The following is a 26,787-nucleotide window of genomic DNA, read 5'->3' as shown; positions in this document are numbered from 1 at the left end:
GGGCGTGGCCGGCCTGGCTGGGGCGGCCGGTGCCGGCAGGTAGTGCTGACCCGGGGTGGCTGGAATGAGGGGCGGGCATCCCAGGAGAAAACACCAGCTGGAGCCGGGTCGCTGGGTCGCATCTGCTTCTTAGAACAAGTCCCTAAGTCAGCGGCCCGTTTTCAAAAGAAGGGGGTTAGACCCTCCAGGAGGGGTGACCCAAAATGTGTGGTCCACATGAACCTTCTGATCCTTCCCAGCAAAGAGGACGGGGACGTATCCGAAGTGCAGCGGAGATTTCTAAGTTGTAAGGAAGTACTACACACAACTTGACAATAGATTTGCTGATCCTTATGAAATGGATGGTTTTCTGGGAAACCTGAATAGGTGTAGAAGGAACTGGAAAGGGAGTCAAATACTTACTGCCCTGAAGCTTCATTTACAGTAGTATCAAAAATATGATATACTAGGGATAAATCTGCGCTGCAAACTACTGTACACCACAGGAGAAATTAAATAACACCTAAATGAATGGGGAGATAGGCTGCGTTCATGAGTTGGAAAAACTTAGCATTGTTAAGATGCCAGTTCTCCCCCAAAGTGAGCTATAGATTCAGTGAAATTCCCGTGGGGCTTTGTTAATTGACAAACCAGTTCTAAAATTTACATGGAAATGCAAAGGGTGGAAAGAGTTGAAACAACCCTGGAAAAGAGCAACAAAGATGGCCAGGTCACGTTAGCATTTCAAGTTTAGAAAAGTACAGCAGTTAAGCAGAGCAGGTGTAGCTCAGTGGTTAAGCACCTGCTTCACATGTACAGGTGCTGGGTTCAATCCCTGGTACCTGCTTTAAAAAAAAGTACAGCAGTCAGGACAGGGTGATGCTGGCTGAAGACATTCACACGAACCAATGGACCAGAAGAGAGAGTTCAGAGACGGGCCCCACATGAACGGACATCTGGCTTTGGCAAAGGGCGATTCGGCAGGGAAAGCAGGCACAGAGAGCACACAACGAACAGACACAGCGAGTGCAACCACGGGGGTGGGGGAGAAGTAAATAAATCTCTAAACAAACCGAAACAAACACCTTTGCTCCACACCTCACACCACAGGCAAAAATGGACTCAAGTGGGTCACGGGGTCTCCACCAAAAGCACGGTCCATAAAAGAAAAAAATCGATAAATTGGACTTCATCCAAATTAAAAGCTTCTGCTTGTTGACACATGCCTTTAGGAGAATAAAAAGACAAGCCGCTGAGAGAAAAAACAAGGTGGAGAGGGAATATTTGCAGATCACATAGCCGCTAAAGAATTTCCAGAACAGATCAAAACTCAACCATAAGGAAACAAACACCCAGTTAAAATGGACCCAAGGGGAACGGCCATGTCAGCAAAGAGCAGCTATGGATGGCCGATAAGCACTTGAAAACGGCACGGTGTCCCTGGCCATGGGGAGACGCACACCAAACCACAGCAGGATGGCTCTGGGTGGTGGGGACGGGAAGGTCCTGCCAAGTGGAGGCTTAAACCTGAGGCGACGGCAAGACGTCCACGCCCATCGCCACACTGTGACCGTGGACGGGTCCTTCGCCACAGATGAACTCACGGAGGACAGTAAGCGGTGGGCGCGGCAAGAGGAGCCACCAGCGGCAGCGGGAAGGCTCTGAAGCTGGACCCGGATCTGCAGCATGGTGGCGGCTCACAGGCTGTCCTCGAAGAGTCCAGTGGCTCGATGTCAGGGCCGCCAAGGCTCAGGATGGACACTCTCCCCCGGTTTGCGGCTCCTCTGCTTTTCTTTCTCCACCCCCAATTTCTCTTTCCTTTCTTTCCAACAAACGCCATCACAGAAGCAGGAAGGCCACCCTGCGAGCGAGCAGTGGACCTTCTCTATTACACAGCGAGAGAGAAACGGAGTCCAAAGGGACCCAGGAGAGCAGAGGAACCTTCCTGAAGTGTGTGGCATTATCAGGATTCTCTAGAGGCAGAAGCAACAGGAGAGACCTGTCAATAGTGTGAGATTTTACGAGTCTCACGTGACCGTGGGATGCACAAGTCCAGATTCCCAGGCAGGTGCAACCAGGAGCTCCAATGAAAGTCCAGTGAAGGTTCTTGACGAGTTCTGGGAGACGCTGGCTGTCCAAAGACGAGCTGGGGAATTCTCTCTCAATGCTGGAATCACTTCCCTTTTAAGGCATTCAACTGATTTAAGGCATTCACTCATAGCTGACGGCAGCCTCCCTGGTTGGTTATAAATGCGATCAACCAGCCGAGTTGACACATTAGCCTGACCTCACAAGAGCTACCATTTTCTATCCAATTATTATGATCCCTGAAGCAAGACCTTATCCCTGGAGAAGAACCTGCTGTTCTTTACTGAACTACTCGCTACCTGTTAGGGAAAGAGCAGGAGAGGAAACATGTATGTATTTTGAAACACTCATCGAAAGGAAAGACTACAATGAGTCCCCACTTGCACCTATTTGCTTGGCTAGAATTGAACGGTGACACTAGTCCGTGGCGGTGAGGCTGTGGAGGTATTGAGCGCTCACTGCTGTGGCAATGCTACCAAGCACTGTGGAAAACAGCTTGGTGATTTCTTACAAGGTGAAACATAACCTGCCACGTGAGCTGCTTATTCTACTCCTGTGTGTGGAGCCAAGAGAAACGGAACATACAACCACACGGACATACAACCATACAACTGTGTGGACATACAACCATGTGGACATTACAACCACATGGAATACAACCATGTGGACATACAACCACATGGACATACAACCACACAACCCTGTGGACATACAACCACGTGGACATACAACCACATGAAGGCTTGAACAAGGATATGCGCAGCAGCCGTGCTTGTAACCGACAAAAACGGCAAACAACCCGAATGCCCATCAAAGGGGAAGGAAAAGCAGCTTGCGGAGCAGCCGGCGGCGGCTGCCCGGGTGGGGAAGGACCTGCTGCGGTGCTCGCAGCAGCTACTCGGCTGAGTCTTGCTTGTGCTGCTGAAGGAGCCAGACCTCCAGGAAGCATTAAGAGTCTGGTGAGTGCAAACTGACCTGCAGTGACAACGGGCAGATCAGCAGGGCCCTGGGTGTGGGGTGGGGGGTGAGAGTCAGCTTTTGGGGGAGGTGCCTGTGATGCTTCTCAGGTGCGTGGAGGTGCCCACCCTTACCAAGTTGTACTCTAAGTGTGTTCAGTTCGTCTCCCGTCAACTACACCTCAGCAGATGGTTTTAAGAACACCCTGAGAAAAGACGGAAAAGAGCCCAAAGCTGGTACCGCCTCAGCATCGCCGGAAAGCAGAGGCTTCCACAGGAGCCTAGAAGTCGAGGAGCTGCTGGCCTTGCCTTCCGAAGCCAGCTCTCACGGACACCCGAGCCAGACGAGGACGGCACGAGGGCCGAGTGGGGTGACTCGCTCACAGACGTATGAAGGGAGTCGGAGCTACTAAGAGCGTGCCCAGTTCAGAGGAGCACGAGGCGTTCTCGACAGGGTGCGGCCCAGTGCTGGACTTGAGGGCGGTGCCCGGTTCCCGCTCCGCCTGCACCTGCCGGAACGCAGCCAGTCCCACTGCTTTCCCTCCTGCGGCCGCAGCCCTCTCTCAGCACCTCCTGGGTGAGCCGGGCGGGCGTACCCCTGCTTGCTGGGCCCCAGGGGGGGGCCGCCTGCCCACGCCCTCCCCCACTCCTCCCACATGCCTCTCCAGCCGGGCCACCCTCCCAAGGTGAAGGGCAATAAACACCCCATGGTGTTTCACAGTAGGCCAGAAGGCGGTACATGCTCCGGGCTAAAGAAAGTGGAAGGGAGACGAGGAGTGCTGGAGCAGGGTGGGTGGTGGGCTGCGGACCCAGCAGCGTGGAATTTGAGCAGGAGGCCAGAGGGCCGAGGGAGCCAGCTGGGCAGCTGGGAGGACTGTACCAGGCCGTGCTAAGGCCCTGAGGCTGGCGCTCGAGGGGGAAGGAGCGAGTGAGCCAGGAGGTGGGTCAGAGAGGGCCTAGCCCGGCTCCTGGGTGCTCTGGCCCTCTGGGGGCTGGGCGTCATCTGCAGTGAGTTGGGAGCCGCTGGCTTCCGAGTGGAAAACTGGCTAATGGCTGCCCTGGTGTGGCCGGCACAGGGCAGCGCCAAAGGAGACAGCCTGGACTGAACTGCCGGGGCCAGATGCCCCTTCCCAGGCTGCCCCACCCCCAAGGTAGCCCCTCTGAGGGAGTGTGTCCCTGGCCATGGGGCAGCCTGCCCTTTTCCCACTTGGGACCCTTCCAAAAAGGAGTGTGTGTGTGGGGTTGGTGGAGGGCGACCTGCTGGCCCGAGGGCAGGAGAAAGGTGGAAGGGGAGTGGCGTTCCCAGGCCACGGGTCACTTGGACTTAGCCTGGCTCAGGCCCTGGGGGGGTAGGCTGGGCAGAGGTCCCCGTGGCCGCCGTCCCTCTGTTCCTGCAGCCAGTCAGGGCAGCCAGGGGTGGCCGCTGATGCGGGCAGGTGCGAGGGGCGCGCGGAGCCGGAGCGGGGTCTCCGTATCCTGAGACCTCCCTGCCCAGAGGGCCACGGTCAAGGGAGGCAAGTGTGCAGGACCGGGCGGGGGTGTTTTTAATTTAGAGAAGAGTGACCAGCAGGAAAGCCCCCATACCTGTCACCTGGACGGAGCAATTATCCACAATTTGACAATTTCACACCTTGTATTAAGTTTGCTTTATTTTTTACATTTTTGGCGCAGTGACATTTTACCTCCCCCCCCCCCTTCCTCAGATGCGTCTTTAATAAACACATTGCCCTGGGGGATGCAGGGGCAGAACAGGACTTTGTACCCCCACTGCCCCTCTGCCCCCACTCTAGGCAGGGAGGGCCTGGCCCGAGGAGGGGAGCGGGGAGGGCAGGGAAGAGAAGAGGTGGGCCTGGCAGGGGCGCGCAGGCAGGGGACGCAGGCTGGCGACGGCCACTTGAGCCAGGGCACCGCCCCCCACGCCCACCGACCCCGCCCCCAGCCTTCTGGCCCCCTCCCCTCCTGAGACACACACTGGACCGCAGGTGCAGACTTTTGCTGACCGTTTATTGTGCTCGGGGGCTGGGGGTGTGGAGGGGCGCTCTTTGGAGAGGGGTCCGCGGGGCAGGGCCTGGGCCCCCGCGGGCGGCTGCTCCCCCGCCCCGGGTCGCTCACTGCAAAACAAGGCGCGGCGCGTGCGCTCGGCCTCAGCGCCTCCGCGGCAGCCACACCCCCGCCGCGCTCGCAGCCTGCCCCCAGGACCCCCCACGCCGCCCCGCCGCGCCGCCCCGAGGGGCAGGGTCCCGGCAGCCCCCTCACTCACCTGGGAGGCGACGTCAGCACACTGGTCTGCGGGAGAGAGAGGGGCTGAGAGCCGCCCTGGCCCCCTCCACAGCGCCCCTGGCCCCCCGCCCTCCCGGGCTTCCCCATCTAGCCTGGGGTCTCCAGCTCCGGCAGCCCCCAGCCGGGGAGGGGGCAGCACTCACCCGACTTGGGCAGCAGGGCACCCTGGCTGGGGTTCAGGCCCACTTGGGGTGCCATCTGCTGCATCTTCTGGGCACCTTCGGGAAACAGCTCCGGGAGGCGGGCTGAGAGCAGGTGAGAGCAGGTGAGGACAGGTGAGGACAGGTGAGGGCGGGTGGTGACAGAAGATCGTGAGGATGAGGAGGGAGGGGCGTGGGCACGGGCAGGGAGGGTGTGTAAGGGGCTTAAGGGGTGCTGCCTCCAGGGAAGGGGGTGCGTCAGGGCCCCATAGCCACAGAGCTGGGGTTCCCCCCGGCCGGTGCCCCCTGGCCACCCACCGTAGAGCTGCAGCCAGACGTTCTGCACGCCCGCCTTCTCCGTCTCGAAGTACATCACGGCGTAGTGCTTGTAGTCCGTGCTGGCCACGCGGATGTCCACCTGCCCCATGGCTGGGACGAGAGCCCGGGGTGAGCCCCGCCGGCCGGGCGCGCCCAGCCCTCCCCCCACCCCACCTCACCTGCGTTGCTGAACTGCCCGTCCTCGGCGCCCTTGGCGAAGGTCGCGTCCATCTTCTGGCACCCACCGTCAGGCCTGGGGAGCAGGAGCTGGCAGCCCCCCACCCGGCCCCCGCCCACCCCCAGGTCCAGGCCCGCCCTGCTCTTGGACCGCTCAGCCCCCCACCAGGTCACCGCCGGTGTCCGAGGACACAGCCGACCACGGGGTGGTCTCTGCCAGGAGGCAGGCCCTTCACCCTCACGCTGCAGGTGCGGACACTGAGCCCCGGGGAGTGGGCACTTGCTCAGGGGATACTGATACTGATGCAGACACTGGCCCCGAGCCTGTTCTGAGCTGTGGGCCCCTTCCTCCCGGCTGACCTCTGGCCCAGGAGGGGAGGCGCTCGTGGGTCACTTACGTGGGGTACCCAAATTTTAAGGACAGGTCGCCGTTGTCCAAGGGGGTCACGAAGACCACGGGCATCTTCAGGTTGTCCCTGGAGTCCAGGAAGGTCTGGTCGTCCGAGGCCATCCCGACCACGTACCAGGCGCCCTGGAACTGCAGGGAGGGCGGGGGCTGGGACCAGCCTGGCCGTGGGGGGGCGCTGTGCCTGCCCCGGGGAGCCCCATCCTCACCGACGCCCCGGGGAGCAGGGAGGCGGGCTCTGTCTTCTGCACCCCCAGCCCTGAGCTGGTCACAGAGGGGCCGGGGAGGGCTGGGCGAGCCCCTCGGAAAGGCAGCCGGCCGCCGGGGCCCGGGAGGGGGACACGGCAGGGAGAGGCCGCCGGCGAGGGCAGGGGCCGGGCTGGGGCGGCCGGGCCTGGGCGCACCTGGCTGGCGTCGAAGTCGGGCTGGACGGGGACCTCGGCCTGGCCTGGGGCCGCGCAGAGCAGGCCGAGGAGCGAGCCGGTCAGCAGAGCCTGCAGCATGGCGGAGGGCGGCGGCGGCGGCGGCGGCGGCACAGGACGGAGCAGGAGAGCTGGGGTGGCCTGAGCCTCCCGGCCTTTATGCCCCGGAGATGCCTCGGGGCGGCTGGCCGGGTGTCCTGGGAGGGAGCCCGCCGCGATAGCCTCCCGATCGGGTTGCACCCCGCAGCACCCATCAAACCCGCCCCTGCCCCCGTTTCCTCCTGGGGAGGGGGCCAACTGCCCGGCAGTGGTGGGTGGAGCCGCCATGGTTCTCCTGAGCCTCTGGGGCCAGGGGGCAGCCCCTTCCCCCCAGCTGCCCGAAGCCCCTCCCCCCCCGCAAGCACACCCAGAGGCTCAGGCTCGCCTCTGGGCCACCCGACCCTCTGCCTCTGTAGGCCCCGGCCACGCTGTGCCCAGGGGGCCCTGTGGGCAGCAGGTCACTAGGGGCAGGAGGGCCCAGGACGGGGCTGACAGGGCCACGGGGGCTGGGGACGCGGGAGGCGAGGGGAGGGCCCTGTGAGCAGGAAGGGCAGAGGCCCTGGGGGCTGGGGGTGCTTGGTGTCCAGCGGGCACGTGGGGTGGCCTGTCCCCAGCCCACTCTGTCCACTTGTCCCACCGCGGGGACGCAGACACTTCGTTTTGATCTTTTTTTTCCATCCGATCTTCTAAGCGAGGAGGACCCTGTTGGCCCCAGAGCTCCTCATCCTCGCCTCAGACCCAACACCCAAGGCTCCCCGTGGCCCTCCTGGCAGTGGGGGCTGGGCCACACTGCCCCCCACCAGCCCAGAGCAGGCGGCTGGAGCCGCAGCCCCAGCGGTGCAGCTGAGGAGGGGGCTGGGGGAAGCCGACACCAGAGGGCCCTCTGCCCGCCCTGCGGTCACACCTGCTGAGGGGGGGCAAGCGGGGAGTGGGCCAGGTCTCGGGGAGCGGCCGGGGCCACGCGGACAGAGGACCAGCTGGCGACTTGCTTCTGGAGTTTATTTCTCAGATAAAAGCTGGAGGAGGTGGTGGGGGCCGGGGGGGAGGGGCTGGGGTCTTGGGGTTCCTGGAGCAAAGAGCCGAGCAGAACAGGGCGCAGAGGTCCCGAGGGCTGGGGTCACCTGGCCGAGAGAGCAGGACCAGTCCAGAGGGACAGGCAGGCCCCCGGGACCCCAAAGTGCCCAGTGGAGGGGAGGGGGCAGCCGCCCTCCCCCTGGCTCTCTCTCAGCAAATGCCTCCAGCCGCCCCGACCCCCTCCACCCCCTCCCCTCCTCCTACCTCACCCCCACCCCCTTGGGGCTCACTGGCCCCTGCAGGGGAAGCCCCTCCCTTAGGCCAGGCTCTCCCCCACACCCTCGCCCACCCCTGCTCTCACTGCCACCGCCCACCCCTTCAAGCCTCTGGAAGTTGGGGCCCCCTTCCCCCTGCGGGATGGGATTTTCTGACCCCCAGGATGGAGGCCAGGGGACAGCCTTGGGACCCCTGCGTTGCAATCGCCCGTTCTGTGTCCCCCGACCCACCCTGCACCTGCCGCCTGCCTGGTGGGGGGCAGTGTGCGCTGGCGGGTGAGTGCGTGAGGGCTAAGGCGAGGCAGCCCCCCACTCACCTATGTGGACTTCTCCATGCACTTATCTGCCAAGAAAGCAGCCCAGGTGGGCGCGGTCAGCGCCCCGCGCCGAGCCCCACCTGGACTTCCTCCCGGCCCCTAACTGCAAGGAGCCCCCGACCCTGGTGAACCCCAACTGCACAGACACCATCCCTCCCACCCCTCCTGCCCCCATTCCTCTAAACAGAGAGGAGTGCGGCCTTTCTAGCCTCCTGGCCGACCCCCGCCTGAGCCCCCCGTGGGTGTCCCGCAGCACTGGGAGGCCTGAGGCAGAGCCCAGAGCGCAGGCGCGGCCCCCGCACCAAGGGCTGGTTCCGGTTTTGCTGCCCGCCCCCCAGGCTGGGGCTCCCTGTGTCCCTGGGGTGGGCCTGGGGCCACTTGGAGTGCTGGCAGACCTGCGGGGAGGGGAGGGGCCGGAAGGGGCCCTTTCCTGGGGGGGCTGCAGCCAGAGGCCCCGGGGACAGGGACAGCCCGGCTACCCCGGGGCCCACGGGCAGGGCAGGGGGCTGGGGGCCAGGCGCGGCCCCCCCCCCCCCCCGAATCAGCAGGCCCTGTGTCTGCCTCTAATCCCTAATCTCCAAATCCCCCGCGGATTAGCGGAGCTCACCGGTTGGGGGCAGGAAAACAATGGCGTCGTCTGTGAGGCCCAGGGCCCTGGCCAGGGCCGTGAACTTCTCCTTGGCCTCCACGCTGGGCTGCTGGGTCCGGCCTGGGGGGGGGTACAGCTCCGTGGGCGGGAGGCCTCTGCTCCTGACCCTCCTTGGGGCCCCCCCTTGGGATGCCCCTGTGTGGTGGGGCCTCAGCCCTTTGCCTGGGCAAAACTGGAGGGTGAGGTGGGGGACACAGGAGGCTGGTGTGGGCGGTGGGGTGGGGGACACAGACTGTAGAAGGAGAGCAAGCTGGGGGGGCTGGTGAAGGGGACACCTTAGAGGGGGCCAAGCTGGGGGGCTGGTGGGGGGGACACCTTAGAGGGAGGCCACGCTGGGGGCTGGTGGGGGGGACACCTTAGAGGGAGGCGAAGTTGGGGGGCTGGCGAGGGGGGACATGTACTGTAGAGGGAGATCAAGCTGGGGGGCTGGGGGGCACCTTAGAGGGAAGCCACGCTGGTGGGGGAACACCTTAGAGGGGGGCCAAGTTGGGGAGCTGGCGAGGGGGGACATGTACTGTAGAGGGAGAACAAGCTGGGGGGCTGGGGGGCACCTAAGAGGGGGGCCACGCCGGGGGCTGGGCACGTACTGTAGAGGGAGGCCAGGACGAAGTCGCGGCCCGGGCCCTTGGCGCCCGCGGTCAGCAGCAGGGCGTACTGGCTGTAGTTGGTCTCCACCACCGACACGTCATGGGTGCTGCCCCAGTCTGGGAACCCACAAGGCAGCGGTGGCCTGGGGACCCCGCCCGGCAAGCCTCAAGGGGGCCCCCTGCTGCCTCTGCTTTGGGGGAGGGTGCCCAGGCCCTCCCCCGTGGACGGGGCCTTGCGCCCTTGGAGGTGGGGTGCCCACCCCCGCTTCCCACCGGGGCAGCCCGGGAGCCCCCTGGAGCTTTGGTGGGCAGCAAACGCGCAGGCGCAGGCAAGGCCGGTGCTGGCCGCACAGCCACAGCAAGGAGAAAGGCTCCTGACTGGGGGTCAGCGCGGGAGGGTGAGGAGGGCAGGGGTCTGCGCGGAGGCCGGCGGGGGGGCGGTGAGGGGGGCTGCCTGCGCGGCCCAGCACGACCAGCAGAGGGGGCTGCGGGCCGCCCGCCCCGGCACTCACGGGGGCTGGTGTAGCTGTAGCGGCCGGGGGTCCCCGCGGGCTGCAGGAGCATGGTCCTCGTCTCACACTGGTTGTTCCTGGGGGCAGGCCACCCGCGGGTCAGGGGTCGGGGTCGGGGGTCGGGGTCAGGGGGCGTGCCCAGGCCCAGGCCGCGGGGCGGGGCGCCTCGCCGGCAGCCCGCCCCGCGCGCACCTGAGGAAGGTGGAGGTGAGGTTGAGGCCGCCGTCTGCGGTGGGCGCCGCGGCGGACGAGCACATGGAGAGCACCGCCTTCTTCTCCCGGAGCCAGGTCGAGTTGGAGGCCAGGCCGGTGCAGAACCAGCGCCCCAAGAACTGCGGCGAAAGCCTCGCTCAGGCGGGCCAGACCTCCCGCACCCCGCGGTGGGCGCCCCCGCCCCGGCCCCGGGGACGCGCTGGGCTGGGGGCGCGCGGCTGCAGCGGCGCGGGCGGGTCCTCGGCTCCCACGGCCAGTCGCGGGCGCGCGGCCCTGCGCGGCCCCGAGCGCGAGCGCGCGGCCCCCCGCCTGTCGGTGCGGTGCGTGTGCCCGCGAGCATCTGCGTGCGTCCGGGAACCCGCGGGTCGCTGTGCGGTGCGTCACGCCTCCCGGTTGGCTGCGCCTCTTCCGCGTGGCCCTCCGTGTCCGAGCTCCCACCCAGGGCTGTGCGGGACGCCCCGGGCCTCGGAACGCGCGGCCGCCTTTGCTTGGGCCTCGCGCGCTCTTGCCTGCACCGCGCACCTGGGCGTCCGCGCGTGTCTGCGGTGCCTGCGTGCTTGGGCGAGGCCGTCAGGGGACCTTGGAACGCGGTCCCCCGAAGGGCCTCTCCCATCGCCGGGGACGGGCGTCCGCCTTCCCCCTGCCACGCAGACCTCTACCCCGCCCTGCTGGCTCAGCGGCCTGGGGTCCTGGGGCGTGCGCCCGCCCTCCTGCCGTGCGCACCAGCAGGGGGGGCCCCTCACCTTGTCCTGTTGGAAGCCAGGCTGCACGGGGATCTCAGCCCTGGTCTGCAGGACCACAAAAGCCCCCAGCAGGCCCGCCCAGAGCAGGCGCTGCGCCATTCTCCCGAATCCTGCAGGGGCCAGCGGCATGGGCAGGCGAGGGAGGTGAGCAGAGCAGCAGACGGTGCTGGCGAGACCCCTATTTATGGGCCCGGCCTGGCCTCCACCCAGTGCCCAAGGACAGCCCAGTGGAAGCTCGTGATGCTGGAGGGGGAGGGCTGGGGTGGCCGGGCCCAGCTGTGGCCTCGTCCCCCACGGGGCTGCTTATGCAAGCCGCTAGCCGGGGACGGGACCGGGCCCCGCGCGGGGGGGTGGGGGGGGTGAGGCAGCGCTGCTGGCCTGTGCTCCATCCGCCCCACGCCTGACCGAGGCCCACCCACCCAGCTGGCCCTGAGGGGTCCGGTAGGGCCTCCGGTCACCTTTCACCAGAGCCAGGAACCCCAACCCGTCACCCCATCTCACGAGCCCTACCCCCTCTCCCTGCCACGTGCGATGACCCCGGAGGAAACATGGAGCCCCGTGGGTGCCCTCAGGCTCTAGTCCTGGTGGCAAGCTGGGGCCAAGGTAAAGAAACTGGAGCTGCCCCCGCGCCCGAGGGCCAGGCGTGTGGGAGCCGCTCCCCCGAGCCGGGCGCTTGGCCAGCGGCTGGGCACTGGCCTGGGGCCCCGGGCCCTCTTCTCCGGGCCTGGGCGTGGATGCCTGGCTGCCCAAACGGGCCCCTCCTGGAGGTGGCCCAGGTTTGGGGGCCCTGGTTCCCCGGCCTGCCCTGGTGCCCAGCGGGGGGCACGAGGAGAGCTGCCCAGTCTTCCTGAGAGAGCGGCAGAGACACCCCTCTCCGGACACCTCTCTCCGGGCTGCCGGCTGACCGCAAAGGTCTCATGGCCCTGCCGGGGTCCTGCAGGCAGCCCCCTCCCCTGGTCCCAGCGCAGTCCAAGTGGGGAGGCCAGGCCACGGGTGACGGGGCAGGGGCAGCGTCTGGGGAACCCACTTTCTAGCCTCTGACCTCAGGAGCAGGGGGAGAGGCTCCGACACACCGAGCAGGCGAGGCTGCAGCAGACGCCCGTGTGGGACAGGGCCTCGTGGGGGCCGTGGGGGCGCAGGTCCTGGTCAGGCGTCTTCCTCTCCCAGTGACCCCTGCCTGCCAGAACCCCCCGCTGCCCTGGGCGGCCCCAGGCCCCTGCCTCGCCATGCAGCAGCCAGTCAGGGCTTCCTTTCAGGTCGAGCAGCAGAGGGGCTGGGGGGCAGGGGCCGGAGGGCCTGGGGTGGGCTGGCCGGGCCTGCCCTGCAGATAGCGAGCGGGGCCGGCTGCCGCCTGCTCACCACCCCCCACCCCGGGCTCCCCGTGTCCACACCCGGGCCTTGCCGCCCTCGGCCTTGGGGACCTGGCTGGAGAGCCCTGCCCGGCCCTGAGCGCTAGGGCCCCTCCCACAGCGGGGGTGGGTGGGGGTGGGGAGCAGCCCCAGGCGGGGGCCGGGGCCCAGGACAAGGAGAGCCGAGACCCTGGGGGAGGAGGCTCAGGACAGCGAGGCCCCGAGGTGTGGGGGCGCCCAGGACAGGGGAGGAAGGGGTGGGAGGAAGTGACCCGGGTTGTGGCCCTGCCCCCGGACCCCCCTCATCTGGGCTTGCTCAGGTCCCCCTGTTCTGGCCCCAGGCCCGGTGGGTCCCCCTTACCTTGGAGGGGGCCGGGGCAGGGCCCAAGCAGCTCCCGTGGGCTCCTGGCCGCAGTGCCTTGGGCCGCGTGTGCCTCTCCCTCCTGCGACGGGTGGCAGCAGGCCCACAGACCCGTATCCCCTTCTCCCAGACACTCACCCGGGCGGGGGGTGGGGGGGTCGGCCCCACCTGGCCGTGCTCTCTGCCCCGTCCGCCTGGGCGGCCCTGACAGAGGGGTCCTCCTGGAGGACGCTCGGACCCCCGTCCCAGGGAGTCTGCCCCTCTGAGCCCGTCCCTGGTGGTCCCCGCCTGGCCTAGCGCCCCGACCGCCACCGGACTCCACTGGACCCTCCCTCTTTGGGGCTGTCCCTCCCCGCTTTCCTTGCTCACCTCCACATCCACATCCCCTCTTTTCTTGGGGCCCCCTCCCTGATTGTCTCCTGGGTGATGGGCCCTGCGAGTGTCCTGGCCACTCCGTGCCAAGGTCCCCTGGTTCTCAGCCACCCTGACCCCTCTCTGTGCCCCAGAACCCAGAGCTGAGCCCCCAAACTGCAGGAGCTCCAGCCCCCACCGTGCGCCCCGCTGGGTGGGCTGCTGCGCCCCCTCTATTCCTGACCCACCCCCATGCCGTCTTCCCCCTGTGGGACTGGCCAGCCTCCTCCCAGCCCCCGGCCGCCCCCACAACGCCCACCCGCCTCAGCCCGGGGGTCCCTGCCCTCACCACGCGTGGAGCCTGTGCCCCAGGCTGCCGCTTCCTGCAGGAGGGGTCCCTCTGACCTGGAGCCCCCGCCCCTGCTGCCCAGAGGCTGCCTCCAGGAAGCCCTCTGGGGAGCCTGGCTGTGGTTCCGGGCCGGGCCCTGGGACCCCCCCCCATTCCAGGACACGCCCGTCCTCTCCGTCTGGTTTCCAAGGACGGTCCGTGCCCCCTGGTGTCCTGTGCGTGGGCCTGAGGTGAGCAGCGAGGGTGGGTGCAATGAGAATGAATGAATGACGGAAGGAGTGATGAACCGCCCACAGATACGCGGTTTGGTTGCACGCTGGGTGGGCTGCACCCTCCGCCCTGGTCACAGTGGGGGCGCCCCCTGGAGGAGCCGGCGTCCATCTCTAAGTGGCCAAGGACGAACCTCTCCGGGGGGAGCTGGGGTGGGCAGAGCCAGGCCGGCCCCCAGAGACCCCCCACCCTCCCTCGCCAGGCAGTGTCCCAGGGTGGGGTCTGCACTGAGGCCCCTGCGGGAAGCAGGCGCCCGGCTGGGGGCGGCCCTGGGGGGGCCGGCCTCTCTGGGCCTCGTGTCCTCCTCGGCGCAGAGGGCTACCTGCGGGTGCAGGCTGGGAGCAGCAGGTCTGTTCACGTGCCCCTCTGACCCCCGGGCGGGGGCTTCCATCCTGGACCCTTCGCCCCCCCACTCCTCCTCCACCGCCCTCCCTGCGGGGGCTGCCAGGGTCCTTACCTGGCCCCCGGGACCCTGCTCGGGGTGGGGGCGGGGCCCGGGTCTGCCCCAGCAGGGGACCCAAGGGCAGCACGCTGGGCAGGGGGCTGCCAGACTGGGCGGGGACAGCGCAGAGGCAGCAGGTGGGGAGGGGGCCACCTGGGGGCTCCTGATGGCCCCCCCAGGGTGGGGTGATTCATCCTTTGCCCAGTGCAGGAAGTGGGGGTACAGGAGCTCCTGCTGCAGCCTTGGCCAGATGGCCTTGCCCCCTGTGCATGGGGAGGGGAGGCCTGGAGGAGCCAGGGGGTCCTGGGGGGAGGCCTGGGGGGAGGCCCAGGGTGGGGCTGGTGGCTGGGGGGCCAGGAGGGCTACCCCAGGGCCCTACCCCTCTGACAGGGACAGGGCTTCCCTTTGCATACCCCTGTGCCCCCCGCACTCTGGGTGGGCCCTGATGGTGGTCCTTGGACCCTGAGCTGGACAGGAGGCCATCTTGCGAGGGCCCCCTGGGAGCCGCTGCTCGGACGTGGGCCTGGGGGCTGGGCTGGGCACTGGGCCCCCTGCCCCCACCGGCTGAGAGCAGACCCCTCTGCTTCCTGCTGCTCCCAAGGGCAGGGCAGGTGGCAGGAAGCGGACGTTCCTGGCTGGCAAGGACAGGCCTCCCGCTCTGAGCCTGTGGGCCAGAGTCAGGCCTTCCCGGGAGCCCAGGCCGACCAACAGGCTGACCTGGAGGGTGCCTCCCACCCTGGGGAGCGCTCCTGCCCCACCCCTCAGGGCCCCCGCCGTCGGACGCCCAGCTGGTGCCTGGCCACAGACGGGCTGCTCAGCCAGCGGAGGCGGTGCTTGGGCTGCAGAGGGGTGCTCTCACCGCTGGGCCGCCCTGGAGCCCAGTGGGAAGCAGGTGGGGCCAGGGGCTGCAGCTGCCCGGCGGGGGGTGGGAAGGCAGTGCTCCCGCCCTGCTGCTCTGGCCACCTGTTGCTCTGAGTCAAGGACTTGGCTGTCCTCGAGAGGTCATTGAGTCCATCCCCCTGCCTCTGGCCGGGTCGTCTGGTCATGATGCCAGGGGCCCAGAGGCCCAGAGCTGGGTTCCCAGGACTGCCCCGTGAGTCGGCGGCTCCCAGCCTCGTCCTGCAGGAGAGCAGCTCCTCACGGGGCCCTGGCCAGCGCCCTTGGGAGGCAGTGACAGGTCGAAGCCATCGTGCGGGTCCCCCAGAGGTGCTCCGCCAGGAGGGCCGTGGCTGTCCCGGGCCCTGCTGGCCTCTCGCTGGCCTGAGGCTGACCGGGGCCCGCTGGGCTCCGAGGAGGCCCCTGGGGACCACGGCCCCTCTACCCACCTGCTGCTCGGGCGCCAGGCTCCCCTGCCGTCCCCAGCCTCGGCTCTGAGTGGCAGGACCCTGGAGGGAGGGCCTTCGGGGTGTCCTGAGCTGCGGGAGGTGTCGCCTAGGCCCCCTGCAGGCTGGACATTCTCCCCCCGCCTGCCTGCTGCCCGTCGCTGCACAGGCCCGCAGGGGGAGCGGGTGCCCACGGGTGCTGTGGCCCCCGAGGCCCGCGGGGGCCGCGCTGCACCTCCCCCACCTCGTGGCCTCAGGCTTCACCCTCCCTGGGTGGTCCTTCTTGAAAGGGGGCCCTGACTCTGCAGACTGTGGGGCGTGGGAGAAGCTCGTGGACGGGGGCCCCCAAAGAAAACGTGGGCCACACAGAGCTGCTGGACAGAATATTTAGGACTGGGGAGGTCAGGGGGCAGGGGGCAGGGGGCAGGCCCCGGGGCCCAAGCTGGCTGGCTCTGAAGTGGGGCACACTAGGTCTCCCATAACTTCCTCTGACTCCTATGGCCGCGGTGGACAGCTCCCCGGCCTCCTGCGCCCCGGCCAGCTCTGCTGCTCCCTTGCCTCTGTCCCAGGCCACCGGGCCTCCGCCTCGTCCCCCGCCTCGTCCCCCGGCTGCCCCCCTCGCGCCTTCTCCCCCACCCAGCCTGAGGTCGGGCCGCCCAGGAGCAGAGGGAGGCCTGGGCGGGGACTCGGGGGGTCCCAGGTGGACCGCGTGGGGCCCCAGGACGGTCATGACTGTGGGCTGGGCCAGAGGCCGAGGGGGCTGACCGGCCGGCGGGAGCTCGGTGAGGGGGGGCTGGCCGCACCTGGAAGGTCACGGGGCAGCGGGGGCTCCTCGCCTCAGGAGAGGCTGCAGGGAGGGACCTGTGCGAAACCCAGGCTCCCCCCCACGCAACCCCCTTGCTGCCGTGAAGCCCCCTCTCTCCCGGCTGCCGCCCCCATGTTGGCGCCACTGCGCGTCGCCCCTCCCGCTGGGCCTGGAGGGGGCCGCGGGTCCTACCGCGCAGGCGGGGCGGGGACGGCAGAGGGCCTTGTGCCCCGGGAGCCCGCGTGGTCTCGCCGCCCACCCCCTGCCGCCCCGCGGGCCCTGCAGACCCTGGTGACGCCCCCTGGGCGGCTGTGAGAACCGGTCCCCCTACCTGGAGGCCGCGGATGGTCAGCATGAGCCTGGACGGGAACGCGGGGCTCTGGCCCCTGACGCGGCTGGGAACGTTCTAGAGGCCGCGAGGGTCTGTGTCCCCCAGGCACGCCCAAGGTGGCCGGCCCCCGAGGCCCCACAACTGTCCCCGCCCGGCGTCCTGGGCCGGCCTCCGCGCAGGCTCGGCTCTGGCCGCCGAGGAGGCCCTGCGCTGGACGTCGGGGGCCTCTCTGAGGCCGGGGTGGGGAGCTGGGGCAGGGGCTCTTGGCACCTGCCGAGGGGCCTCTGGGTCCCCACAAAGTCCTCCAGGGGGAGGGCGCGGGGCGCACCTGAGCAGGCAGGGGGTGGTGGCCAGACGCTGGAGGCCCTCAAGCTCGGAGGCCGTGGGGAAGGTCGTGACCCACGCCCCCTTCTCCGTCCCGCAGGCCGGAAGGAGGACTCCCCCCGCTGGGGGAGCCGCAGGAGGTGGGGCGGGCACCCCGATCCCACCCCACCCTGGAGCCCCTCCCTCCCAGTCCCACCAGCACCCTGGGATCCCACCCCGACTGGTGGCCCTCTCACGCAGCAGGCGCCCCCCGGGCCACACGGGGTCCACCGCTGGAGCTGGCGGCGGCCAGCAGGGAGGTGGCCCTGAGCCCAGCGGGGACGGCCCCCCGGTGGCTGCCCAGCCCCCCAGCCTCGGTCTCCTCCCCGTGCGGAGGTCCTGAAGCCGTGCCCCCGGCTGAGGGCTGGGGGCGGGGCTCACCTCCGTGGACCCCCAGGCCAGCGCCCCTCCCTTCCTCAGTCCACCCCGCTCGGGGCCCTGCCCTGCGCCCGCCACCCGGCCCCCTTGGTGAGGAGGGCCTGGAGACCACTCTCGGGGGGAAGGCAGGCAGGGCCAAGCACCTGGGCCTGGGTCTGCAGCAAGCCCGGGAGGGTGAGACCCCCCCGGGGGTCTCCAGGCCCCTCCCCTGGTCCAGGCCTGCGCCATGGGCGCCACCTGCAGAAGGGGCTCCTGGACTGGAGCTCCTGGGCCTGAGCCGAGGGTCTGCTGCGCGTCCTGCTGGACTGTGCCGCCCTGGAGCCCGGCCCACCCCTGCCCAGTGCCTCCGGCCTGGGAGCTGGCCAAGCCGTGTCCCGGTCCCTGGGGGCGGGGACGGAAGCGCTCAGGCCGGCGGGACAGGCCAGTGGGACAGGCCCTGCCCAGGCAGGAGCGCTGGGACGCCTGCCCCCTCCTCTGCACCCGTCCACCCACCTGCCGCACGGGGAAGGGTTCGGTGAGGTCCCCGGCCCACCGTGGGGACATGCCCTGGCCCGCGCGCCCCAGGCCCCGGCCCCCCCCTGCACCCTGGCCCTGAAATGGGGGAAACAAGCCTCAGGTGCGGGTTTTTGAAGGGGCGGCCGCAGGTGGCCAGAGCGGGAGCCAAAGAAACTAGGGGCTGAAGACGAAAGAGGGAGAAAACAGTTACGCGCAGAGACAAAAAGGAGAAACGAAGACGTGGCAGGATCAGCAGAGCCCAAACCCGCTCTTGGAGAGGACTAGAAACAGAGAGCCCGAGGCAGGATTTCTCAGGACGGAAAGCTACAAGGCACGGATAAGCCAGAGGAGGGTGAAAACATCCCCACGGGGCGAAACGGGACCTTTCCCGGCAAATTATCATTTACCAAAACAGCCCCAAGAAGCAAAGGAAAGTCTGCGTTAGTCCATAAGCAGTTCAGAAAGAGAATCCGTGGTCGGAAAACCCTCCCATGAAGAAAACACCTGGTGCCAGCGTTCTTGCTCAAGCACGACTGGCACGCAGTGAACTGCACGTATTCAAAGTGCACAGCCTGAAAAGCTTCTTAAAGTGGGCTTTTAACCTTGGGATTGTTTTAGAGTTATGTGAAGATTGTGAAGCCAGCAGAGCGCTCCCTAATACCCCGTGCCGTTTCCCTATGCTTTTTTTAAAAGAGATTTGTTTGCTTTATTTTTTTTTATTTACCCCCCCCACGATGGTCCTCTCGTGTCTGCTCATTGTTTGCTCACCTGCTCCAGGAGGCAGCGGGAGCTGAGCATGGGACCTCGCACACAGGAGGTGAGCAAACAATGAGCAGACAGACGAGAGAACCGTCTGGATGGGCCTTGTGGCATCTGCTCATTTAGGCACCTGCTCGTTTAGACAGCTCCTCATTACAGCAGGTGTGGCGTCTGCTCATCTTCTTTAGGAGGAACCAGAACCTGAACCCAGGACCTCCTGTGTGGTAGGCAGGCACCCAACCAGTTGAGCTACATCCACTTCCCTCCTTATTCTCAACATCTCATGCGAGTGAGGCAGGTGTGTCCCGGCTGAGGAGCCGATGTTGACGCGTTATTAACTCAAGTCCGCACGTTCTTTGCATCGCCTTAGTTTCCACCTTGCGTCCAGGATAAACACGGTGTGTCCCTGAGTCTCCTGGACTGGCCGTTTCCAGACTTCCCGTATTTAGAAGCCCTCATTCGGGGCCTGTCGGATGCTCCTCTGGTTGGACTGGGCCCGTGGGTTGGGGAGGGGGCAGAGAAAGCCCCCCCTCCCCTCCTCCCATCCAGAGACCCCGTGCCCTAGTGTCGCTGCAGCGTTGGCCCTGAGCCGCTGGCCGGTGTCTCCACTGAGAAGCCGCTTTCTTCGCCCTCTCCACCCTGTGCTCTTGAAGGATGCTCTGTGCAGCCCACACCAAGCGTGGGTGTGGGAGCTGGGCCCGTGTAGGAGCCTGGCCGCAGATGGTCTGATTCACATGCGCAGGAGCTGGTCCTCTTCCCCCCTTTGCTTGTCCGTCACTTCTTTACCTCCGGATGGACTCGTGGCTACTTACTTCCTGTGCTGAGTTACACTCCTCACTGCTTTACTAATTTTGTTGCTCAAATGGTTCCAGCATTGGCCACGGGGAGCTCTCTCAGTTGGCACCTGGGTCCCTCTGACGTTCGTACCCCATCTTTGCCTCTGTGCAGGGTTTTTTGCATGAAATTTGAGGTTATTTAAAGATTTATTTTAAGGAAGTGGACTTTGGCCCAGTGGTTAGGGCGTCCGTCTACCACATGGGAGGTCCGTGGTTCAAACCCCGGGCCTCCTTGACCTGTGTGGAGCTGGCCCATGCGCAGTGCTGATGCACGCAAGGAGTGCTGTGCCACGCAGGGGTGTCCCCCACGTAGGGGAGCCCCACGCGCAAGGAGTGCGCCCCGTAAGGAGGGCCGCCCAGTGCAAAAGAAAGTGCAGCCTGCCCAGGAATGGGACCACACACATGGAGAGCTGACACAGCAAGATGGTGCGACAAAAAAAAAAAACAGATTCTCAGTGCCGCTGATAAGGATAGAAGTGGTCACAGAAGAACACACAGCGAATGGATACAGAAGAGCAGACAACTGGGGTGGGGGGCAAGGGAGAGAAATAAATAAATCTTTAAAAAAAAAAGATTTATTTCATTTATCCCCCCTCGTTGTTTGTGCTCGCTGTCTGCCTTCTGTGCCTGTTCATTGTGCTGTGTCTGCTCCACTTCTTTTTAGGAGGCGCTGGGAACTGAGCCCAGGACCTTCCATGTGGGAGGGAGGCGCCCAGTCACTTGAGCCACCTCCACTCTGTACTTGCTGTGTCTCTCATTGTGTTTTCTTGCTGTGTCTCCTCGTTGTGTCATCTTGTTGCATCAGCATGCTGTCTTCTTTAAGCCTGGGGAAGTGAACCCAGGACCTCCAATGTGGTAGGCGGGCACCCAACTGCTTGAGCCACATCCATTTCCCTGAGGTTCGATAAGCTTTGACCTACATAAGCACCTATCAAGACATCACTAAATCGAGAGAGTGAACACATTCATCACCCCTGGAAGATGCCTTGTGTCCCTGCAACTATGGATTAGCTGTTACTACAGACTCATGCACATTTTCTAGTGACTCGTACCATACGTATTGTCTAACTTCTTAGAAATTATTTGGAAATTCATCCACGTTGCTGTGAGTGTCGATAGATGGTTCCTTCTCCTGCTGAGTGGCATCCATCAGTAGCAGTTTGATATGGTTATGAATTCCAAAAATAGGTATTGGATTATGTTTGTAAACTGGTCTGTACCTGGGCATGATTAAATTATGAGTAGGGCTTTGATCAGGCCACGTCAGTAGGGTGTTGAGTCCCTGCCCCTTGGTGGGTTGGGACTCACAGATAAAAGGCATGGCGAAGGACAGAGCTGGAGTTTTGATGTTGGAGTTTTGATTTGGAGTTTGATGCTGGAGTCTTGAGCTGGAGCCCTGGGAAGTAAGCACACAGAGGAAAGAGAAGCCAGCCCCAGGAAGAGAGGACCTGAGCCAGGAGAAGAACACAGAGGAATAGAGACGGCTCCTTAGACACAGCAGAAACCCTGGGGAGAGAGACAGAGCCGATCGCCTGAGAGTCTACAGCTGACATTGTGGAGAAATCAAGGAGCTGAGCCCAGGGAGAAGCAGGCCCTGGGAAGAGAGGAACCCAGGAAGGCTGAACCCGCACAGATATCGGCAGCCATCTTGCTCCAACATGTGAAAATAGATTCTGGTGAGGAAAGTAACTTATGCTTTATGGCCTGGTATCTGTAGGCTCCTACCCCAAATAAATACTCTTTATAAAAACCAACCCATTTCTGGTATTTTGCATCAGCCCCCTTTGGCTGACTAATACGCCATCGTATGGAAATGCCACATTTTGTTTACCTTTCACCTGTTGATGTACATTTGCTGTTTCCAGTTTTTGCCAATTACATTTGTGTACAAGTCTTCGTGTGACGTGGTTCTACTCCTCTTGGGAAATGCCTCATCGTGGGATGGCTGTACATGCGTCACTCTTTAAACACACAGCCCACGCGGTGGTGCCGTGGCCCCCATTGGACAGGTGCAGTCGCTCCACCTTCTCACCTCACGGCCCAGTCAGCCGCTTTAGTTGTCGCCCTACTAAGAGGTGTGCAGTGGTAGCTCGCTGCGGCTTTTTGTTGTTGTTGCTTCTTTTTTAGGAGGCACTGGGGTCTGAACCCAGGACCTCACCCGTGGGGAAGAGGCGCTCGGCTGCCAAGTTCCACCAGCTGCCTCTCGTTGTGGTTCTAGTTTTCATTCCCCTAGTTGGCTACTAATGATGTTGAGCATCCTCTTTTCATACGCCTGTTTGCCATTCATGTATCTTTTTGCTGAAGTGTCTACTCAAATTTTTGATCATTTAAAAAATTAAGTTGTTTCCATATTATTGAGTCTTGAGGATTCCTTATGTATTTTGATACTAGTCCTTTTTCAGATATGTGATTTGCAAATATTTTCTTCCAGTCTGTGGCTTGTCTTCATTCTTTTAACAATTTCTTTTGAAAAGCAAACTTCTTAATTTTGAGAAGGCCCGACTTACCAATTCTTGTCTTTTATGGATCATGAAATTTGGCATGGTATAACCAGTTACTATGGCAACACTTTTGCAGAACCCATCCTTTCTTCACCCAAATGCCTCTGCAACCTTGATGGACGTCAGTTGACCAGAGGCATGGCTTTCCCCTTCTGGACTCGATTCCCTTCCTTGGGTTTGCCCGCACCACTGTCTCCATCACTGTAGCTGTTTATTTATTTATTTATTATTTGTTTATCTCCCCTCTCCCACCCCCCACCCCCATAGTTGTCTGCTCTCTGTGTCCAGTACTGGGCAGCTCTCCTTACGGGTCGCACTCCTTGCGCGTGGGGCTCCCTCACGCGGGGGACACCCCTGCGTGGCATGGCACTCCTTGTGCGCATCAGCACTGTGCATGGGCCAGCTCCACACGGGTCAAGGAGGCCCGGGGTTTGAACCGCAGACCTCCCATGTGGTAGACGGACGCCCTAACCACTGGGCCAAGTCCGCTTCCCTCTGTAGCTGTTTAAAGTCTTGCCATCAGACAATGACGTCCTCCAGCTTTGTTCTTTTCCAGTGCTGTTTTGGCTATTCTGGGTGCTCTGCATTTCCATATAAACTTTAGAGTCATCTTGTCTGTTTCTAGAAAAAAGAAAGCCCAGTGTGATTTTAATTGGGATCATACTGAATCCACAGATCAGTCTGGGGAGAACTGACATTTTTTTTTTTAAATTATTTATTTATTTTTAAAAATTACATTTAAAAAATATGAGGTCCCATTCAACCCCACCGCCCCCACCCCACCACTCCCCTCACAGCAACACTCTCTCCCATCATCATGACACATCCATTGCACCTGGTAAGTACATCTCTGAGCATCACTGCTCCCCTAGTCAACGGTCCACATCATAGCCCACACTCTCCCACGGTGCATCCAGTGGGCCCTGGGGGGATCTACAGTGTCCCGTAATTGTCCGTGAAGCACCACCCAGGATGAGGGCAAGCATGCAAAAGTTTGGCTCTCAGAACTGGCCGCCTCCGAGGTCTGAGGCACGAAATACGCCTCCCCTGGTTGGCCCCTCGGGACGAGGTATGCACCTACGCCTCCCCGCAGGGGAAACTCACGCAAGCCCCCTCACACCACCTCCGTCCGGGCCAATCTCAGGGCCTCCTACCTCGTAAAGACACGCTGCTCTCTTCCGCCTGTCAGCGATCTATCCAGCTCAGCCCTCTCAAATTTACGCTCTCCCTAGTAACTACTGACCAGCCTAGTAGACGAGTTCTGCCTCTATGCCCTTATAAGGTAACAACAGCTAATCTAGCCTATCAGACCCAATCACCCTCCACCAATCCCCTCTCTTCATACTCTATAAAACTGCTTGTACTTCCTCAATAAAGTAGACCTGCGCCATCCGCCTCATCTCCGCAGTTGTCCTTCGAGCCACTGCGCGTCCTCTCACGCCTGCGCCTCCCCACCCCAAGCCCCCTGTCTAGAGAAGCGGGGGCTCCTCACCTCACCAGGACATCTCCTCGTCCCGAAAACGCCTCCACATCTCATCTCTTCCTCCCATTCCCCAAACCCAGCAGCCACCATGGCCACCCTTCCCACACCCATTCCACATTTTCTCTGTGGACATTGGATTGGTTGTGTCCATTGCACATCTGACATTTTAACAACATTGAGCTTTCCAATCCATGAAGATTTCTATCTCACTATTTATTTAGACCTACTTTAAGTTTCCTCAGCATTGTTTCTCAGTTTTCAGTGTACAAATCTTACACATCTTTAGTCAAATTTGTCCCTAAGAAGGTCATATTTTTGATACTATTATAAATGGTGTTTTAAAATTTAAATTCCCAATATTTTGTTGTTAATATATAGGAATAAATAGATTTTTGTATAATAAGCCTGTATCCTGCAACCTTGCTAAACTCACTTATTTGTTCTAGTAGCTTTTTTGTAGATTTTATCAAATTTTGTTCATAGATAAACACGTCATTTGTAAATAGAGAGTTTTACTTCTTCCTTTCCAATAAGAATGCCTTTCACTTATTTTGTTTGCCTTGGTGCGCTGGCTGAACCTCCAGTACACTGCTGAGTGGAAGTGGTGAGAGCAGGCGCCGTGCGTTATTCCTGAACTGGGGAGAAACATCCGATCAGTCTTTACCATTAAGTATGATGCCACCTATTTTTTTTTGTACGTACCCTTAACAAGTAAAATAGTTCCTTTCTTTACTTGTTTGATGTTGGGTTTTGTCAAGTGCTTTTTCTGCATCTGTTGAGGTGATCGTATGCTTGTTTTTCCTTTTTTTAGTTTGCAATCTGGTGAATCACATTGATTGATTTTCAAATGTTAAACCAACCTTGGTTTCTAGGGATAAGCCCCACTCGATTGTGGCATGTTATCCGCCTCATCGATTGTTAGATTCTCTTTGCTGAAATTTTGGTTAGGGCGTTTGCCTCTTTGTCCGTGGGGACATGGGCTGGAGTTTTCTTTTCGGGTTTTAGTGCGGGGACCCGCTGTAGCCCTGCGGGCTTGTCTGCAAGGCTCAGCCCCAGCCCCGACAGGCCCTCCTGCGGCTCCAAGGAGCCGAGGACCCCGGCCCGAAGCTCTGCACGGTCAGGAGAGGATTCCACTGTTGGAGCGGAAAACCCCACTGGCTGTGGCTGAAGAGCGGGGCGCGAGTGTGCTCTCTCAGGCGAGGTCTGGAGGTGGGGCCGGGCGGCGTGGAGGTGGGGCCAGGGCCGTGTTTCCTCCCGGGCTCGAGGCCGCTTCTCCCGCGGCTTCCCCGGGCGTGGCCTCCATCCCCAGGTTCAGGCACAGTCCAGCGCCCGCCGCCCGCTCGGCCAGCGTGGAGGAGCGGGGGCGAGGAGGCGTGCCCCTCCGGGGGTCCTCTGGAAGCGGCCCACCCCGCTCCCACGGAATCGCCTGCCACGAAGCCGGGAGAGGAGCCTTTGTTCTGCGGCGCTAACTTGCCAGCTGAAGTTTGGGTTCTGCCGGCAATCAGGAAGCGGAGGAGGATATGGGGGGAAGCTGCGTCCTTTGCCGGGTTCTCCCTTTTCTCCGCCTAAATACCCGCCCTTCTTCCCACTCACGACACACTCGTCCTTCCCAAGGGCGACTGCACCACCCAGCCCGCCCCTGCCTCCCGCTCAAAGTCCACCTGGGCTTCAGTCCAGAACATAGGAAGAATTCCCATCACTCAGCAAAGACAAACAGCCTAATAAAAATGAGCCGACAGCTTGAACAGACGTTTTTCTGAAGAAGGTATTCGAATAGGCAGTAAGCATATGAAAAGAGGCTCAACATCTTTAGCCATTAAAGAACTGTGAATTTACTTATTTTTTAATTTTTTTTAGTTAGGGTTGGGGAATGAGGGAAAAGCCCAGAGCTTGCTGAGAGATGGGAGAGGAAGATGGAAACACACACCGAGATTGGACGCCGGCTCCTGTGGTAGGAAGAGCAAGCTCCGCCTCGTGTGGTCGCCTTTTAAGCTAGTAATTATCGCTCCCCCTTGCTGATGCTGAGGGGGGCCGCTGTTGTTGGCTACCCCTCCAGGGCTGGGGCCAGCGGGAGGCCTGCTTGGAATATCCGGGGCCAAGGGAAGGTCCCAGAAGGAGAAACTGGGACCTCAAGGGCACACTGGCGGCCTCGTGGGGTCTTGCGGCCAGCTGCCCGGCCGTGCCGCGGCTCGTCTTCCCCGCTAAGCCGCCGCCACTCCCCCTAGAGAGTCCTCGCCCTTATTCTTAAGGGGCTGCTGGGGGCGACGGCCGTCCCTCTGTAGCTTCTTCCTGCTGGTTTTCCGCCACCTGACTGAGCAGAAGCCTCTCTGGGCGTTGTTTTTTTTAAGGCTCTCAGTATTTTGATTCCTGCTGCCTTTTTATTTTAAGCTTTTTTAAAAAACTCCCCCCCTTGCGGCTTGCTCGCTGTCTGCTCTCTGTGACCTTTCGCTGTGCACGCTTCTGTTCTGCTTGTCTCCCTTCGTTGCGTCCTCTTGCTGCGTCGGCTCTCCACAGGTGCAGACCGTCAGCTCTCCGCAGCGCACGGGCGAGCCTGCCTTCACAAGGAGGCCCCAGGACGGGAGCCCGGGGCCTCCCCTGTGGTGGACGGGAGCCCGGGACCTCCCCTGTGGTGGACGGGAGCCCGGGGCCTCCCCTGTGGTGGACGGGAGCCCGGGGCCTCCCCTGTGGTGGACGGGAGCCCCACTGACTGAGCCACAGCCGCTTCCCTCTGGGTAGTCTTTTGAGGTTGATGAAGATGGGCCGACGCTGGGGCTTCTAACCGGCTGAAATCCCCTTGTGACTAATACCTCGTGGTGGGTTGTGGCGACTCAGGCTCCAGCGGGGTCAGGGCACCTCTTGCCCTTCTGTCTCCTGGCTGGCTCGCCAAATGAAGACGGGAAGTGCTAGATTCCTCCAGGCTCTTGGCTATGTTGCTTAAAAGAATCTAAGAACACCAGTTTAGTGAGACCAATAAAAATAATTTATTGGGAAATGGGGGGAAAGAACAGAGTTTGCTGAGAAGTGGGAGAGAAAGACAGAAATCCACGCTGAGATCTGACACGGGCTCGTCCAGGCAGAGCGAGCAGAATGTGAGTGTAAACTACGATGAGATACCACATTACTCATGGGGATGGCTTTTATTTAAAAAAACAAAATTGAAAATAAATAGTATCAATGAGGATGCAGAGAAGTAGGAAAACTTGTACGCTGTTGGGGGGAAATGTCAAATGGCACATGGCCCAGTCGCTCTGGAAAACAGTTTGGCCTTTCCTCAGAA

General features: G+C 62.7%; 2 protein-coding genes across 2 annotated transcripts; both read right to left on the bottom strand.

Annotated features, from left to right (window-relative positions):
* Window positions 1-5,008: 5,008 nt before the first annotated feature.
* Window positions 5,009-7,821, bottom strand: LCNL1 (lipocalin like 1). Its single transcript, XM_058302754.2, has 7 exons — window positions 6,749-7,821; window positions 6,337-6,476; window positions 5,941-6,014; window positions 5,762-5,872; window positions 5,447-5,548; window positions 5,284-5,309; window positions 5,009-5,134 (listed from the first exon to the last, which is right to left on the bottom strand). Exons 1-7 carry the CDS (start codon window positions 7,091-7,093, stop codon window positions 5,132-5,134), a joined length of 801 nt encoding a protein of 266 aa, XP_058158737.1. The 5' UTR covers window positions 7,094-7,821; the 3' UTR covers window positions 5,009-5,131.
* Window positions 7,787-11,287, bottom strand: PTGDS (prostaglandin D2 synthase). The gene is made up of 7 exons (XM_058302755.2): window positions 11,116-11,287; window positions 10,352-10,491; window positions 10,160-10,236; window positions 9,648-9,764; window positions 9,019-9,120; window positions 8,412-8,437; window positions 7,787-7,926 (listed from the first exon to the last, which is right to left on the bottom strand). Exons 1-6 carry the CDS (start codon window positions 11,242-11,244, stop codon window positions 8,412-8,414), a joined length of 591 nt encoding a protein of 196 aa, XP_058158738.1. The 5' UTR covers window positions 11,245-11,287; the 3' UTR covers window positions 7,787-7,926.
* Window positions 11,288-26,787: the final 15,500 nt, after the last annotated feature.

Source organism: Dasypus novemcinctus, chromosome 8 (assembly GCF_030445035.2).
Source record: "Dasypus novemcinctus isolate mDasNov1 chromosome 8, mDasNov1.1.hap2, whole genome shotgun sequence".
Taxonomy (NCBI): Eukaryota; Metazoa; Chordata; class Mammalia; order Cingulata; family Dasypodidae; genus Dasypus; species Dasypus novemcinctus.
The sequence above is the reverse complement of the archived record's forward strand: the minus strand, read 5'-3'. Positions and strand labels throughout refer to the sequence as shown.

Excerpts from the sequence above, each read along its gene's own strand:
- LCNL1 (XM_058302754.2), bottom strand. The coding sequence starts at position 7,093 with ATGGCGGCTCCACCCACCACTGCCGGGCAGTTGGCCCCCTCCCCAGGA. Across the intron at positions 6,015-6,336 it reads TTAAAATTTGGGTACCCCAC|GCCTGACGGTGGGTGCCAGA; the intron begins GTAAGTGACCCA and ends CCTGCTCCCCAG. Across the intron at positions 5,310-5,446 it reads TGCCCTGCTGCCCAAGTCGG|ACCAGTGTGCTGACGTCGCC; the intron begins GTGAGTGCTGCC and ends TCTCTCCCGCAG.
- PTGDS (XM_058302755.2), bottom strand. The coding sequence starts at position 11,244 with ATGCCGCTGGCCCCTGCAGGATTCGGGAGAATGGCGCAGCGCCTGCTC. Across the intron at positions 9,765-10,159 it reads CTACAGCTACACCAGCCCCC|ACTGGGGCAGCACCCATGAC; the intron begins GTGAGTGCCGGG and ends GTGGGTTCCCAG. Across the intron at positions 8,438-9,018 it reads TGTTTTCCTGCCCCCAACCG|ATAAGTGCATGGAGAAGTCC; the intron begins GTGAGCTCCGCT and ends CTTTCTTGGCAG.